The sequence below is a fragment of the Furipterus horrens genome, unplaced genomic scaffold (genome assembly GCF_987537825.1).
Source record: "Furipterus horrens unplaced genomic scaffold, mFurHor1.1.pri manual_scaffold_6, whole genome shotgun sequence".
NCBI classification, from domain to species: domain Eukaryota; kingdom Metazoa; phylum Chordata; class Mammalia; order Chiroptera; family Furipteridae; genus Furipterus; species Furipterus horrens.
In genome coordinates this window covers 26449744-26467798 of record NW_028327176.1, presented here as the reverse complement: position 1 = coordinate 26467798, position 18055 = coordinate 26449744, and the positions used below count along the sequence as shown (strand labels likewise).

General features: G+C 37.6%; 1 protein-coding gene across 1 annotated transcript in view; it reads right to left on the bottom strand.

The window, feature by feature from the left end:
• The window catches only part of EML4 (EMAP like 4), a 133953-nt gene extending 116821 nt beyond the window's left edge, over nt 1-17132 (bottom strand). Inside the window, exon 1 of the mRNA XM_090281209.1 lies at nt 16825-17132. Coding sequence (XP_090137335.1) covers nt 16825-16849 — 25 coding nt within the window. The 5' untranslated portion in view covers nt 16850-17132. The remainder of the gene's footprint in view (nt 1-16824) is intronic.
• Nucleotides 17133-18055: the final 923 nt, after the last annotated feature.

Here is an 18055-nt window from a genome sequence, read left to right as displayed (position 1 = left end):
CGATCACCACTGGTCTATAATTTAATCAATCATGCCTGTGTAAAAGAACCTCCACAAGAACCCTAAATGATGGGACTCAGAGAGCTACCAAGGTAATGAGCATATCACGGGGCTGGGAGAATGAGATGCCCAGAGAGGGCCTGGAAGCACCACATTCCTTCCCACGTACCTTGTCCAACGCACCTATTCCATTTGGATATTTCTGTGTTGTATTCTTTATAATAAACCAGTAATATAAGAAGTGTTTTTCTTGAGTCTGTGAGCCATTTTAGTAAATTATCAAACCCAAGGAGAGGCCTGTGGGAATCTCCCACTGATAACAGGTCAGTCAGAAGTACTTGAGACCTAAACTTGAAATTGGCATATAGAGTGGGATGCAGTTTTGTGGGACTGAAACCTTAACCTGTAAGATCTACATCAACTCCAGGTAGTGTCAGAATTGCCAGAATTGCCTGGTGTAGAAAACTCATACTTTGGTGTCAAAAGTGTTGTGAGCAGAAAAAATGGTTTTCTTTTAGAATCTTTGTGAGCTTGAGTGAGGCAAAAATTTCTTAAACAGGGCACACAATGTATATACATACTATAAAAGGAAAAAAAGATCTTTATCAAAATAAATTGGTAAAGTTGAATTTCATTAAAATAAAATACTTTCACTCTTCAAAAGACACTGGAAGAAAATGTTTACAAAACACATGATAAAGGACCTGCATCAAGAGTATAGGAAGAACTCTCAAAACTTAAGATAAATAACACAATTTAAAAATAAATCAACACCAAACAGACAAATCCATAAAGTTGGAAAGCAGGTTAGTGATTGTGGGGAGACATGTATGTGAATGTTCATAGCAGCTTTATTCAGAATAGCCAAATGTCCATGATCTGGTAGGTAAACTAATAAAATGTTACTTAGCAATAAAAAGGAACTACTGAAATGCACAACATAAATGAATCTCAAAGCATTATGATATGTGAAAATCACAAAAGATTACAGAGTGTAAGATTTCAGCTACATGAAATTCTAGAAAAGAGAATGTAGTAACAGAAAGCAGATTAGCAGCTGCCAGTAACTAGGGGTAAAGAGGGGACTGACTGCAAAGAGATACAAGAAAACTTTTTGAGATTAATAGAAAAATGTTCTATATCTCGATTGTGGTAGTGGATTCACAACTATATAAAATTTTCAAGACCCCATTATGCACTTAAGTTTAGTAAACTTTATTATAAAGACAGCATAGCTCAATAAAACTGATTTTAAAAATTTGAAATCTCAAAATTACTCTGTAGTTCTATTCTTTTTCACTAAAATCTAGATATGATAATGAGATGTTCTGTGATGTCTTAAGACAAATGACTGTGAGAATCTGCTATCGGGAATGCATTTCAGAAGTAGGGAAAAGTGCCTGGAAAAGAGGTGAACGCTGAGCAAGTGGCATTGTTCCCTCTCTAACCCCTCCCCCACATACAAAGCAGTGAAATGGATCCCGGGACACTGACGAATACCTAAGGCTCTGCCCCTTACAATGTAACAGATGCACCGATACAGGGAGTCAAAACAGCTCCACTTAACAGAAACAAACACAGGAAGGCTGCCAAATGGAGAAGACAAAGAAATATGGCCCAAATGAAAAAACAGACCAAAACTTCAGAGAAAGAGCTAAGCAAAATGGAGATAGCCAAATCATCAGATCCAGAGTTCAAAACACTGGTGATAAGGATGCTCAGAGAAATGACTGAGCACGGCAAACACGTAAGAGAAGAAATGAAGGTTACACTAAGTGAAATTTTAAAAAATCCACAGGGAACCAATAGTGAAGGGAAGGAAGCCAGGATTCAATGAATTGGGACATAAGGAAGAAATAAACAATCAAACAATACAGAGTGAAGAAACAAGAATTCAAAAAAAAAAAGTCTAGGAAAGAGTAAGAAGGCTCTGGGACATCTCCAAAAGTGCCAATATTCAAATCATAGGGATGCCAAAAGGAGAAGAGGAAGAGCAAGAAATTGAAAACTTATTTGAAAAAGTAACAAAAGAAAATTTCCTTAATTTGGCAAAGGAAACAGACATACAAGTCGAGGAAGCACAGAGTCCCAAACAAGCTGAACCCAAAGAGGACCACACCAAGACACATAATAATTAAAATGCCAAAGGTTAAAGATAAGAGAGAATCTTAAAAGCAGCAGGAGAAAAGCAGAGAGTTACCTTCAAAGGAGTTCCCATAAGAATATCAGCTGATTTCTCAAAAGAAACTGTAGGCAAGAAGGGACTGGCAAGCAGTATTCAAAGCAATGAAAAGCAAGGACCTACAACCAAGATTACTCTATCCAGCAAAGCTATCATTTAGAATGGAAGGGCAGATAAAGTGCTTCCCAGACAAGGTAAAGCTGAAGGAGTTCATCACCACCAAGCCCTTATTATAAGAAATGTTAAAGGGACTTATTTAAGAAAAAGAAGATCAAAACTATGAACAGTAAAATGACAAAAACAAAAAATAATCCAGAACTATCAACAACTTAATCTAAAAAACAAAAACAAACTAAGCAAATAACTAGAACAGGAGCAGAATCATAGATATGGAGACAATGTGTAGGGTTATCAGCAGGGAGGTGGAAGGGAAAAAGGTACAGGGATCAAGAAGCATAATTAATAGGTACAAAATAGACAGGGAGATGTTAAGAACAGTAAAAGAAATGGAGAAGTCAAAGAACTTATATGTACCACCCATGGACATGAACTAAGGGTGAGGATTGTTGTAGGGAAGGGGGCTACCAGGTAGAGGGAGCAAAGGGAAAAAAACTGGGACAACTGTAATAGCATAAGCAATAAAATATACTTTGAAAAAAAGAATGCATTTCATTTGATAACCAAATGCCAGAAAAATTCCCAAAGGAACAGAATACACTAAATTTTAAAGAAGTCCAATAATACAAAATAGCAGAGGGGCCCATCCAAGGATACACAAAACATCAGTAATGAAAGGTAAGAACAAATAAGCAGACAATAAGCAGGCGAAGAAAATAATTTTCAAAACCATGCTCGAAAGACACTTTCTCTACAGCTCTTAGGAATGTGTCTTTATCTTATCTGATGGTTTTAAAACTCCCTCATTTTTCCTAGGGTATATGGCAATTTTGTCAATATTTGGATATACGTGACACATAATATAACAATGATATAAGATGAAACAAGATAAGAAATGAGGCCAAGAAGAGAGGATCCACGTAAGATTCCAAAATAAGTCCTGGCCAGTGTGGCTCAGTGGACCAAGTGCTGACCTGTGAACCAAAAGGTTGCCGGTTCAATTCCCAGTCAGGTCACATGCCTGTGATGCAGGCTAGGTCCCCAGTTGGGTGGATTTGTAAGGCAACAGATCATTGTTTCTCTCTCACATCACTGTTTCTCTCCCTCTTCCATTATTTTCTAGACAGTAAAACAATTGCTTAAGGTAGGTCACAACACTTAAAACTATATCAATGGTTTTCCAACTACTGAAACAACTTCTTTGTTGTTGCTGTGAGTCTTAATCAAAAACATCTAACATCATCTTATAGGTGCTACTACTAAACAACTGTTCAGAGCACAGCAAACAGCCTGAACTGCTTTAAGTACCAAAGTAGGTATTAAGGTCCGGAAAGAAAGAGGGCCAGAAAGTAAAAAAGGTGACCTCATCCTAGTCACACAAGCCACTGTTTGCCTCTACCATCACCACCACCCACAAACAGCTGTTTTGAAACGTCCACAGCATCCTGGGAATTTTCCTTAGTAACTGAATAGGGGTCCTGAATTCAGGTTGACAAATAGTGACCTACAATAATTAACCTGAAAAAAAATAAATTTTATAGAAGTAGAATCAAATTCTTCCACAAGAAAAACTAAAAAAAAATACATGCCCAAACATATAAAAGTACTAATAAGCAAGAAAATCATAAATATAAATGAAACAAAGACAAATTAAGAATCTGAGAATGAATACCCAAGAAAATATACAGATTCCAAAACCTTGTAAGATCTGATACAGTGACTAAGATGTATGATAACAAAGTAGCATTAGCACAAATGTCAATGTTTACTTACCTGTTTTGGCACCCTAAAGATTATTTTGCTCTAAGTTTCTGTGGATACAACCAAACCTCACATAGGTTATAGCACCATCTATGCTATGACAAAAAGGGTAGTATAGTATGTTTCTAATTGACAGTGCAGATATCAATGTTTATACAGGAGTCACTGATGTCCTAAGAGTGAATAATTTAATATCTGCATTATTGTCTATCTCCCCTCACTATAATATAAGCTTCAGTAGAGCAGGGAGTTTTGTTTCTTTTGTTCACTGATATAGTCCCCATATGAAAACAACTCCTGGTGTGTAGCAGTTGCTGAATAAATATTCGCTGATTAGATTTTAGTTTTGGGAGATAGGTCATTTCAGTCACCAAAAAGCTGCCACAGATAATTACTATAATCATCCTCATATGAAGAGTTATGATAACAGGTTCAATCTTATTCCATTTACCCAACAGTTACCTTTGAGGGTATTTTTAAAGCTAAAATTAAGATGTTTTGGTCCTTTAGAAAGTTATTAGTTAATTTATGTAAACTGTCTGACACAGCCAGGTCCTGTTAAGGCCCTTGCCTTGCTATCTCTTTTCAAAAATTATCAATGTGAACCAAATGTCTTGAAATGTCCAAAAACTACAGCATCAATGATTACTATGTCCTAAAGCAAATACATAAACTGTAGATCATAGACTAAACAATCACTGGACACATATATATACTCCATATTAAGACACAGAAAAAGCAAGTATCTTAGAATACTTAACACTTAAATAGGCAACAGAGAGGACAGAAGTCATTGAATTCATCGCCTTAAATTAGAATGATACCAGGAGGGTACATATGACAATAGCCCCTCCATAGGTTGAAAAAAAATGCAACCTAATTGAGCTCTATAGGTCGATAGTTTGTCATTTTCTCAGGTGTACAGGAGTAGGGGAAAAAAGTCAATGTCCTTCCTTTAAACTCTTTCCAAGAGCTGACAGGGCCACTGTGACCTAATCTCTATTTTTCTGCTTATACTCTAAACAAAGACATGCATTTGAAAAAACATAATAGGCTAAATGGTGGAGATTTAAGGTAGCCCTGCATGTTTCCAAAGCTTCCTATACTTTACCATCACAGTTCTTATTACACTGTATTTTAAAGGCCTACATTATAAGCTCCATAAGAGCTTTGTTTATAGCTGGAAGACTACTGAGCACATACCAAGCATTCAATAAATACTTCCTGAATAAATACAGCCTGAATCCCCCACAGAATTATAAGCTTCATGAGAGCAGGGATTTCGAGGGTCTCATTCACCAATCTACCACTGCACTTAGTATACAGTGTGATCCAAAGAAGCTAATCAAAACCCATTTACTTACTGAACATGTTTATGACCAAGAAACAAACAAAAAATGACCTATATGAGACTCAAATCTATAACCTTAGCCCAATTAAATTATGCACTAATGAACCAAGAAGTTTCAGTGTGCATATAATCATTAAATTTCATTCACAAACAAAAATTTCAAGAAAAGTGAAATATTGATTACTTTCCCAATCAGCCCTTTATTCTAAACTTTGTTTCCCAATGCCTTATCTCAAATAATACACAATACCAGATCCTTAAAAATCAAGAAATTGTGCCAAAGACATCCACACTAACCACAACTGGAGAAAATTAAAGATGAATGCCAAGAGGTACACAAAGCAGTAAAAAAAAAAAAATAAAGGCGATGCCTCAACTGAACTGAAAACAGGATATCCTTCAAACTTTAAAAGAAAAAAAAAAGAACCTCCTACTCACTCATCAACAGAAATCAGTTATGACACGATTCTGGAACAAATGGCTCAAAGAAAAATGCAAACCAATTTTGCCATTTGCTCTGATGTGTCAAAGACCAGGATATTACTGTCATTTAAACATCAGCATTAGACACTTTGAGAACAGTACGCAAGAGTAAAAAAATAATTTAAGGAAAAATATCAGATATCAACACTAAACAGTTCTGTTTTAAAACAGGAAGTCATCAATTTTGTAAAGTCAGAAAAGGTGCATTCTCAGGAAAAAAAATGTTTAAGAAAAAAAGTGCATTGTTATGGAATACTGCAAATGTAGTACAGTGTAATTTGACTCTATAATATAATAACACCTCACTGATCCAAGGATTAATCTTAACAAAAGAAGTGGAAGAAAAGGTAACCTTAAAAGAAAACACAGGGCGCATAAGTGGTCTATAATATAAAACATATATGTATCATCAAGTTTGTGAACTAATAGCTCGTGCCTTTATATTACGGTCCTCATTCAGAAATGTATTATTTTACTCTGAGGAGCATCTCATATCCTGTTATTCACAGTATCATCAACATTAGCAATATTTATTAGTTATGATCCTGTCCCTGTAGGTGTGACACCACACAATTTAAATACATATAGTTCTTGAACTCTGGGTTCTTCCTTTCTGAGGTTCAAAACAATCCTTGTACATATAAGTCAAACCAGCTTTGTTATTTGGTTTCCAAGCCCTACAGCAGATTTAAAATTGGAAATTTTTTTTGAAAGACTAGAAATAATAACCAATCCAGTAACAATGAGCACCTCTAGAATCTAAAATACCATCTTGTGCCAAAAGGAACCAGAACTTCTTAAAGAAATAACTAACTGCAGAATTAGACCAGCATGTGTGAAAGAAAAGTTTGAACATCTCGTCATGTCAGAAAGCAAGAAAGCCCACAAAAACCACTAGGATTGAACTCAGGAGTCAATTTGAAGATGCTCCCACAGGCCAAAGACGGGAAAATCTGAGCATTAAAAAAAAAAAGAAAAGAAAAGAAGTAGTTAATTGCAGCAGACAGAAATACAGCAAATATATAAAAATCCATTAAGGTTCAATTTATAGAATACATAGAAGACAAACATGTTAAACATCACCAAAGGATACAATCAGCACTTGCGGTAAACCCTATAGGACAAAATGTCTAGTCTCTTTAACAAATTGCAAAGGGAAAAAAAAAGGGGAAGGGAAATAAATAGATTAAAAGTCTTGAGACAGCAACCAAATACAATGTATAAATCTTGTTCAAATCCTTAAACAAACCTCGGTAAAATGACACATATGAGAAAGTCAGGGATACTTGTTTATTTGATGTTAAGAAATTACTGTCAAATTTTAGGCCTGATAATGAAAGAAGAGTCCTATCTTTCAAGAGATACAGGCTCAAATATGAATAAGATGTTTTTTTAAAATAATAAAGAGAGAAAAGGGTAAAGCACACCGACACTATGTGACAAACAACAGCAAGGAAGGAAATTATAACTGTCTAAAGTCATTTAATGTGTGGAGCAAACAGCCCTACACAAATATTACAACACAGACCCATGTCTAATGCTCATAATAACTACCATCAGTCAACAAGAATAAGTTAAATTATGTTCTATATACACAGCTTAAGAAGACCAGATGTCCACATAACGATGCACTGAAGTTTATATTTGTATTTGCTGAAAAGAAAAAAATCACACTTTAAAAGGAAAAAAAATGACTAATTTTGCTGTTAAATATATCTTCTTTTAACCAACTCCCTTACACACACCCCACCTAACGATCCCTTGCTCTCTAGAACAATTGCTGATTGTTTAAATTTAGAAAGAGTTAAGGTTAAAAGAAATGATTTCTCATTGACAGTAAATACCTTCAAACTAATTTACATTAATGATCTAGACCTTGTGTTTAACACAATGTTTAACTGTAAGATACATTATAGTTATAAAATTATAAAAGAATCATAAAAAAAGTTCACTAACTTGAAATGAATTAAACAAAACTTGAACCCTACTTAAAATTATACTAAGTATATATGGGATTATGGACTGAATTGTGGACATGAATTGTCTCACTGTGTCAAAAAGCAAGACAGTCCTCAAAAAATGATGGGAACATGTCAAAAACAATGCAGAAGCCAGTATGAATGGGTACCCGCTAGCCAAAATGAAGCCAATTTGGGCTTCAAACTAACTAGTAATGGATCATGACCCATTGAAAAATAAAAAGAATATCTGAGTCCATCCAGACATAAATAAACCAATAAACTGAAGGTCTGATGAGAAACAGAACAATTATAAAAGTTTCAAAGCACTGCCTACAGAATACATATTAATTACAAAAATTTTTTACAGTAGTTTTATAATGGAGAAGCCTTGTAGACACCACATTAATACAATGATGAAAATGGACAGCACTAACAATGGGACAAATCAAAATTGTGTGCCACCCGACAGGATACAATGAGACAAAACACAGCTTCACTTCTGTGGCATTTGTGCCAAAGATACATAACTCGTATCTAATCAGGAAGGAACATCAAATTTAGGGACATTCTACAATACTTGGCCTGTAGTCTCGCAAAGTGGCAGGATCACAAAGCCCAAGGAAAGACTAAGGAAACTGTTCCAGATTGAAGCAGACTAAACAGATAGGACAACTAAATGCAACATTTGATTCTGAACTGGATTCTTTTGCTATAAAAGACATAAGACAAGTACCAAAACTTGTATGGGTCTGAGGGTTAGATAGTAGTAATGTAACTATTAATTTCCTGTTTTTCTTGGTTGTAGTATGGTTATGTCAAATTTCCCTGTTTACAGGATATACACACTAAAATGTTAGCAGGTCAGAAGACATCAATCATTTCAGCAATTTAATTCTGAAATTGTTAAGAGCGTGAAGAGGACAGACACTCCCACTTCATGGGTTAGATAGAGGATGCAAACATGGGTCAGTAGGTAGAGGCCAGATAATAAGATAAATACCTGAAACAAATTACGTGTAAGGTAAGGGACTGAAGCTGCTTACCTGACACACCACTTAATGAGTATATACATCATCTATGGAATGCAAGCCCAGAGTGGGAAGATAATTCCTTTTTTTTTTTCCAAGGGAAACCAAAGATACAGATTTTTATGTGAAATTTCCCAATCTTTAAAACACTCAAAAGGGCCAAACAAAACATGTCTGTCGGCTAAATTTGAACCACAGCTGCTTCTGGCCTAGAGGCATGTTTCCCAAACTGAGTCCTAGGGATAAAAGGAAACCACATGATATACATGGAACATATTCCTGGGAGCCACAGTTTATCCCAAGAGTTTGCCTGGAATTTTCTGGGATGGGAGATATTTCTATTTCCATATTTTTAAAATGCTATATTATGGAGTAGAATGCAAAGCTCACATCACTTTTTAAAACTTTTCAGTTGAAAGTAGTTTCAAGCTTACAGAAAAGCTGTAAGAACAATAGTACAAAGAACATCAATAGTTATTACCAAATTGACCTACATTTAACATTTTACTCACTTTATTTGTACTCAAGCATCCTCCCATCCTCTCTTGCTCGCTCCTCTCTCCACATATGGCTATGTATACATACATACATATATAAGACTTACACATATAAAACACAATTTTATCCTAAACCATTTGAGATTGTTATACTTCAGTATGTATTGCCAGAGAATAAAAATATTCTCTTACATAACCCTTAGGATAGTTATCAACTTTAGTAAACTTAATATTAATACAATACTCTTACCTCATCTATTATCCCCCTTTTCATTTTGCCAAGCGGTGCTTTATAGCATTATCCCCTCTAACACAAGACCCAGTCTAGGATCAGGTACTGCAAGTAGTTGTCATGTCTCTTTAGTCTCCTTTAATCTGGAACATTTCCGCAGCCTTTCTTTGTCTTTATAACATTTTTTAAAAGTACAGTCTCCTCACCCTTTTAAAAAATAGGATGTTCCCCATTTAGAATTCAATGTTTCCTCATGATTAGATTCAGGTTATCCATTCCTGGCTGGAGAACTACGTAATGATATCTTCTCGGGGCAGCACATTCAGAGGCATGCAATGTTCACTGGTGCTATTTATTTTGATCAGGAACTCAAGGTGTTAACCGACTTCACCACTGTATAATGTTACTATTTTCTCCCCTTGCAACTGATAAGCAACATATAGGGAGATATTTAAGACTATGCAAACATCTTGCTCCTTCATGGAGATATTCCCTCGATTTAGAATCAATTCTCATTACAATGGATGCAAAATTATCATATGAATTTTTAAGCTAAATAAACTCCAAGTTTTGGTTACACTCCCAGATCCTTTAGGTGAAAGTGCTCAGTCTCCTCCACTTTAGGAGCACCACAGTGCAATGGTATGTATGCGTGCAAGACTAGAATCATCAGTCAGGCCCAGCTTCCAGGAAGAAAATGTGTGCTTGAGCCATGCCTTAAAGACTACATACATTTTAAATAGCTAATGAGGGGGAGAACCAGTCAAGAAACAAACAACTTCATTAGGAAAGCTAAAAAACACAATATCATGAATTATGTTACAAAAAAAACCCCTTTTTTTTGCTAAGTAAATAACATATCCTATCCTATCAGTTTTATAAAACCGCATTTCTGCATACTGAGTTTGCCTCAATTAACTGACTTTAGAACTACAGATATATTTTTGCTGCTACTGATATGAACTATATTCTAATTATATTTAGATTCGAAAAACTTCAAAAACAGAGACAATTCATTTAACTACTTCTGATTGTTCATCCACCTCTTCATCTATATTGTCAGCCTCTCACCTAGTCTCTTAAGGATAGGGATTAGCCATTACAAGTGTATGTTTCATCTGATTGTTAACCGGAGTAAGAAATAAATTTTACATTGCAATTCTAAGGCAAAAATATAAAACAGAAAAGCGTCTTGAAGCAATATCACGTGAATCACCAATTTTTAATAATTTTTCTTCCTTTCTTTCCTCCTCCTCCTTTTTAGCGTTTGTCTTGATCCCAAAGAAATCAACTTCTAACTCCATAATAATAGGTCATACATGAGATCTGCACTTGAAAAACACTACCGAAAACCTGGCACAGAGCTCTTGATCAGATTGCCAACAAAGTTTGGAACAAAGTTTTCACTCATTTTAGGTGAAATGAGAAAAATAAGAACAACATAATGAGTTATTTAATTTTTTTAAAGGACTCAATTCTGAGACTGTATGATAATTTTTTGATCTTCAAAGTTATTTCTCTTATGAAACAATGGTGAAAGTGAAGGTTATAAGTTGTCAGTTATATACTGGCAACTAATTTCTTCCCCAGATTTTACTAGATCATGAAATCGCCACTGCTCTGCTGTGAGATTTCAGAGACACATGAGAGTGTCAGCCTTCAACAGGTTTATACTTGCTGGAGTAATGAGACTTATAGTAATTCTAAGACTTGTAATAATTATTTATACCTTATAAGAAGAGATATTCTGTGATAAGTACCTGAGGAATGCTCCTATGTTCAAGGGTAAAAACTTTTGGCTGGGAATAAAAGGAAGAAATAAAGAAGGGTGTTTACAAAGGAATATTTGAGTTGTGCCTTGATGGGTACTGAGAATAGTCACAGGGATGAAAAAATACCAACCAAATTCAGGAAACAAGAAATACATCATTTTGGCCAGAATATATTAAGATAGCTGAAAGAAATAACAGAAGACCTTGAGACTAAGGCTAAAGTATTTGAAGTTAGTTATTAAGGCAATGAAGCTATCTGAGAGTGAATGACACAATCAAATCACTGCTTTAGGAAAATTAATTTGAAGCTCCTCTCCCCGACCCATACCCCACAATAAATTGAACAGGTGGAGAATTTTGAAGCTATCAATAATCCAAACATGGAATAGTAAGTATTTGAACTGTGGTGGTGAAAAATGCAAGTAAGGGATGGAAAAAAGTGACAAAAATTGACAAGTCTTAGATTTAATGTGGTAGGCAAAAACGGCAGGGAATCAAATATGATTCTGAGATTTTAATCCTGAGCAATACTTAAAGACAGTGGAAAATAAGAAAAAGAAGCTGGGTTAGAGGAAAAATAGTTCAGATTCAGGTATGTTTGATTTGATGTACCAGTGGGTTAAGAAAAGTCAGTAATAGGGTAGAGAAAAGAATATAGGATTCCATCAGAAAAATCTGAGTTCAAGTAAAAAAAAGAAAATGAGGGTCCAATGCAAAAAATCAGAGTGTAAACTTTTATCTACAGTATAATTTTAACTATGTAAAAAAAAGTAGGCATAGAAAAAGACTAAAAACAAGTATATCGACATGTTAATGTCAGATGCATACACATGAGCTAGAAATAAGATAATTTATTCTTTTCTCCTTTTGTACTGCTTTATTTAAAATAATATAAATACAAACCTGACAAATGTCTCCCACTCATCCCCCAAATAAAGTAGAAGAAAAAATATGGATTCAAATAGTCTTTTATAAAAATTGTAAACTCTCTGAACCTCAGTTTCCTCATCTATATAAGGTGAGCTTCTTTGCTCCCCAGGTTAGTGTGCAGGGTAAATGAGATAAAGCTTTCTGTAAACTATGTATCAATAAGCAAAGTTAAGGCATCACAACAGTCTGAGGCAGCTACAACTACAGTATGCAGATTTGGAAATATATTATAGATTGGGAATCTTCCACACTAAGGCAATAGCCGATGAAGTAAATTATTTCCTTACTTTTATAATATCTTAGATTTAATCTATTTTAAAATCAAAATTTTCTTTCAAATTTCTTATGAACACTGAAATTTTACATGTTACAGAAATGGACTCATATACATAAAATTAATAAGAGTACTGTTACATGTTATTCAAACTTAAACGGAGAGAGACCTAGTAATATTATTCCCTAACATTGGAACTGCTAAATAAACTACTCCATTGTTTTAAAAAGCCAGACTCTGTAGAGACAAACTTAGCAATCTCCAAATGTTCTCTCAGAAGTTACATGCTTGATACATTAATGGTACAGCATTCTAAATGGTGCTTCCCCCCTTAGGTTTCAACATCTCTAGGTATCTATTTAAAACCAGAGCGTAAGCTGCTAAAAGGCAAGAAGCCTGTCATATATTTGTCCTTCCCATAAGAACAACCAAACATAGTACAGGTCACAAAATAGGTGTTAATCTACATGCATATACTCTAGCTAACTCATGTTATAGGTATTATTATTGACCATGTAAGAGTTACTTCTCATGTCATGTTATATAAGTTAAGCCTATCTTCAGCCCTACAAGAAACAACCAATAAGAAATTAAAAGTTAAGGAAAAAAACCCCAATGTTATTACATGAGAAACATTTTTATGTGACTAAATATATAAAGAATGCTTTAGATAGAGTATGTAAAAATCAGACTGCATTGTTCCTTTAAAAAAGCAAGAGTATACAACTGAAGTTCTTAAAATGTGAAAAACTTTTCTAAAGATATTTCATAAATTGAAGTATACTACTACTATTTGTTCACATACCCTGAACCAAAAATGTTGTTTCTTATGCATAATTAACCCTACAATTTCATTCATTACAATTTTTCTTTAAAAAAGTTGTTTTGTTCGTTTTCTTTTTTTAATCTTCAGAGCAGAAACAGTTAAAACTGACATAGTTAACTGTATGTTGTCTTTAAAGTGTAAAGACTTATTAACCTCTAGTAAATCCCAAGGTAAAACTTAAAATTAAAGCCTTTATTAGGGAAAAATAAAAGATGTTAAAAAGACTAAGCATGAAATGCGCCTATCCCCTGCCTTATGAAAATTAATAAAAAAAGCCATGTCAATAGCTTCCCACTTTTGAACATATACCTGAGATTTAAAATATATACTGTATATACAATTTGTACATGTGTGTATATGTATATAGCAATTTGGAGGCAGACATCAAGATAGTTTGTTTAGGGTACTTGACTCCCAATAAGTTTTTTAAAAATTGTTTCCAAAGTGTTGCCATTTTTAATTACCCTAATTCATAAACTAAGGGATATTAACCTAAGGGAAATTCCAGAGTACAAGCACCTGCCAGCCAAGCTGCCTGAAATTCATCAGCTGCAGAATTAAAAGCATCCTTCAGTTGTTTTTACGTAAAACCAAAGTTATCCAAAAGATATATAATTTCAATGTGGCACATATAACATTCCTCTCAATGATTTCAAAAACCACTACACATAGTTTTAATTGTCATTAGATATTTTATAAAATGCACATAAGTGTTTTTCTTATCTAAACAATCGGCAATCAAGGGTACAATTTAAATTTTGTTTTTCACTTGCAAAATGATGCACCGTAAGATTCCCTTAAATAATCAGTTTATCTAGAATCATTCTGTTTATAAAGCACTTAACTTTTGTTTATAAAAATATAGTTTTCTCACATTTTTTAAGAGCCCGTCTAGCACGTACACTTCCTTGAGAATAAATAAAGCGCTTTCAATACTTGTGACCTCAGAAGATCTTTACATGTTTTGAATTCTTGTTTGGTTAAATAAAAGTTTTTAGGCATCTACTAGAATACCAGTGCTTGCCTTTACATTCATGGCTCTCCTGATAAAATAAAGATCAATGTGACTCTCGGCTCTAGACTAACGAACTGCAGGGAACAGAAACAAGCAATTTGGCAAGAGCTGAGCAAAGAAAGCTCTGTTTAAAGGCTACCAGTAAAATGTACCAGCACAACCCCTCCCCCACCTCAACCCTTTAAGGTTTCAATTAAGATGGGGCCTAGTTTTACTCCTACAAGGGGGAGAGAAAGAGAAAGCACCGTGCTCCTGCTGAGAAGTATCTTCCTCAGGAGCAGCTCCAGAAACACTCCCTCTGCTGACACAGGTTCCTCTCTTTAGAGACCAGCATCACCCCTGTTCCTGATCAACACTATAGTGAAACAAAGGGAAAATGGTGCATCAATGTCCTACCCCAGGATGGCATCAAATGAACAAGAAAACATCCAATATTGGGGTGAGCTCTAACGCTCTTTATGAAATATGGGAGCCCTAACTGAAATTCAGCATCTTTCGGTCTCTCACATAAGTTGCCTCATGAACTGGTAGGAAGGGATAAAGTTATTTAACAAGGTATATCCACAATGTCAAAATAAACCTTAGTGCCCCAACTGGTGAGAAAGACTTCCTCACAACACGCACGGAAGAGGACGCTTGGGCCAGCCTTCCAGAAGTCCTCAGAAGCAACAGGAGGGAAGCAGAACAACTCATCCTACTGTGAGCATTCCTGTAGGCTGAGGAGTCAACAGAACAGACAGCTCAGTGCCCCCTGCAAGACCCCTAAAAACACTCAATTTTTGCCCTAGTATATGATCACCCATTTGTGACCATATAAGCCAAGTCTATCAGTCCAATTAGCAAATACACTGGGGCAGGAGGCAAAAAAACAAAGGGGGGGGGCAGTGAAAAGTTGATGTCTCTTTAAAAGGAGCCCAAGAATGAAACAACCCCACTATGTAAGGAATTATAATATATGAGACATCAAAGGTTAGATAATGGACAACAGGTGCCTTTGGAGAGGAAAGAGTAACACTCAGTTGCCTATTTTAGGATTTCACTCTCAACACACACTAATGTGTGCTTTTTTTTCTTCCCAGAGAAAGGGCCAAAATTATTGTTTTTACTATTTAATACTTATAATGAGTCAATTACTCTTGGACTTACTTTTTTATATTAAAAACTCCATCTAATCCCAACATGTCTGAATAAAGTATTGCCTGTGGCCAGATCATGTACTGATCCATGAACATGAACCAACTAGGGATTTATTATCAAGAAATGCAAAAGAAAGGCATCTGAATACAAGCTACCTCCAAATATAATACTCAAAATACAAATCCAGCAGCAGGTATCACATAACCGCAGTCTCAGCCAAAGCAGAAACTGTTTCTCTCACCATCTTAACAATCGAGCTCAATCTTTACAGTGACCAGCTTTCCATGGCCTCAAAGAACAGTAATTCCAGACACAGGTGATAGGGCCCCAAGTACCAGTCTCGAGTTCTGATTCCCTCAGCCGGCTCCAAAATTTACTACCTTTATTTGGGTGAAAGGGGACACAAAGGATACTTGAGCCTACTTAATAACCTCTCCCTTTCTCCATTCCACAAACACAACATATTCCAAAAATGGAGAATCCTTTCTTTCCCTGACAGAGGCCCCCTGTCCTATGCATTCATTGGGCAGGATTACTTCTCCCGAGCATGCTTGCAGAACCAGAAAATACTCCTGCTTTCATTCCTCTTAAAGAGGGTCCCCAACACAGATGCACCTCTCCCATTTCTGTATTAGGCCAACGATGCTTCAGTTTTTCTGCTTCTCTTCACCACTGCAGAATGTTCAGAGAAGTGAAGGGAAGTTGCCAGTTACGGAGAGATGCAAGAAGTTTCCACATTTAAAGTGAGGGCTGCGGAGGCGGGGGTGCCCCCTTCTTGAGAAGGAACGGGGTCCCTACACGAAAAGAAAGCCTCTGCGTGGGTAACGGGTGTCCTCACTCCGAGAGTTCGGGTGTGGAAAAATGGGAGGAATGTTATACTGTGAAGAGGGGTCAGTGTGAGAAGCGGTGTCCCAACCATGAAGGTGGGTCTGTGGGGGGAGCCGTGAGCGTATGCGGAGAGGTGTTAAGTTATTGGGGCCTCTCCGAGAGAAGGGGTTCCCCCTTTGGGGAGAGGAGGGCCAGGCACTGAAAAAGGTGCTGGGAGGAAAGCAGGGTCTCACACCGGAGGGCTGGGCAAGGGGGGAGGGGTTCGGAATCCACTGGAGCCTGTAGAGGGGCGGCAGCCTCGAGGGGAACATGTGCAGGGGAACTACTGCCATCCCGAGGGGCAGGGTGGAGAGCGGGGCCTTGGCTGGATGTAGAAGGAACAAGGTTTCCACCGTGCGCACGAGAGGGAGGATTTCCCTGCCGTACTCACCGAGGCTGCCGGCGAAACCGTCCATCTTGCGGGGAAAGCGCCGGGCTCGGGGTTCAGCGGGGCGGGCACTTCATTCAGCGGACCGACAGAGTGGCCGACGCTGAGCCTGACCCGCTCGCTCTTTAAGTCGCCCGGCTCGGCTCCCAGCCTCCGCCCCCGTCGTCCGTCTGTCCGTTGGTCCGTCCGTCCGCCTCGGGGTAGTCAGTCGCGGCCGCCAGGGCCACTTCCCCGTCAGGTTGAGAGCCGCGCCGCTCTGCCGCCTGGCCAACCTCCCTCCCAGGCAGCAGCCGTGAGCACCGCGCCGCGCCCCGCCCCCGCGCCAGCGCACAGCGCTAACTCCGCGCACAGCGCTAGCTCCGCCCCCGCGCACGCCGTCACGTTTCCGACTCCGCCTCCCACGTGACAATACGGAGGCGGGGTCTTGGAGACCCTTCCTTCTCACCTTGCCTCAGACTGGGATTCCTACTGTGGCTGCGCTTGCGTACTGGGCTTGCTGAGGACTTCGGACGTGGGTCTAGAAGCTGGTTCCAAATGGGTGGGAAAAGGTGGGGCCTCCGGCCTGGGATCTTCATGAAGGGATTCGCTCCCTTCGCAGCCCCTGGGGAGCCCAAGTCAGGAGCACCCCCCTATCAGGAGATGGTCACCCCCTTGTATATTGCTAGGACACTTAAGGGGCAACCGAGTAAGCATCCCTTCTTCCCATGGTTGACCCTCTGCCCCAGTTGGATGAAGGACAAATAGGGGCAAGTCTTCTTGACTAGCTCAAGGCCACCACTGCTGCAGCCACAGGACCCAAGACAACCAGAAGCATGAAATGTTGCTGCTGGACAGGACCCAAGAGTTCAAGTTGCCTCCCCTTTAAGTTGGACACTGAACCTGAGAACGGCCATGACCTGCCCATGGTCGTGGAGCCTGGTAGAAGCATAACAAGAACCCAGGCTTCTTAACTCCTGCTGGTGTTCCCTCTATAATACCAGGGGTGTAAAGCGACCTCTTATATGGTAATAGGATTGCCTACTACGGAAGTCTTTTAACGACGGGTTGAAATGAAGTAAACCTGAGTTCTAGGCTCAATTCCATGTGACTCAGCAGGTGAATGTCAAGTCACTAAACGTATTTGGGCCTCACTTTATTTATTTGCAAATGGGAGGACTAGACTTGTAACCAAAATATGGAAGAATACACAGCTTTTATCTTCCTCCTCCCTCCCCCACCCACCCCTATTCCATCC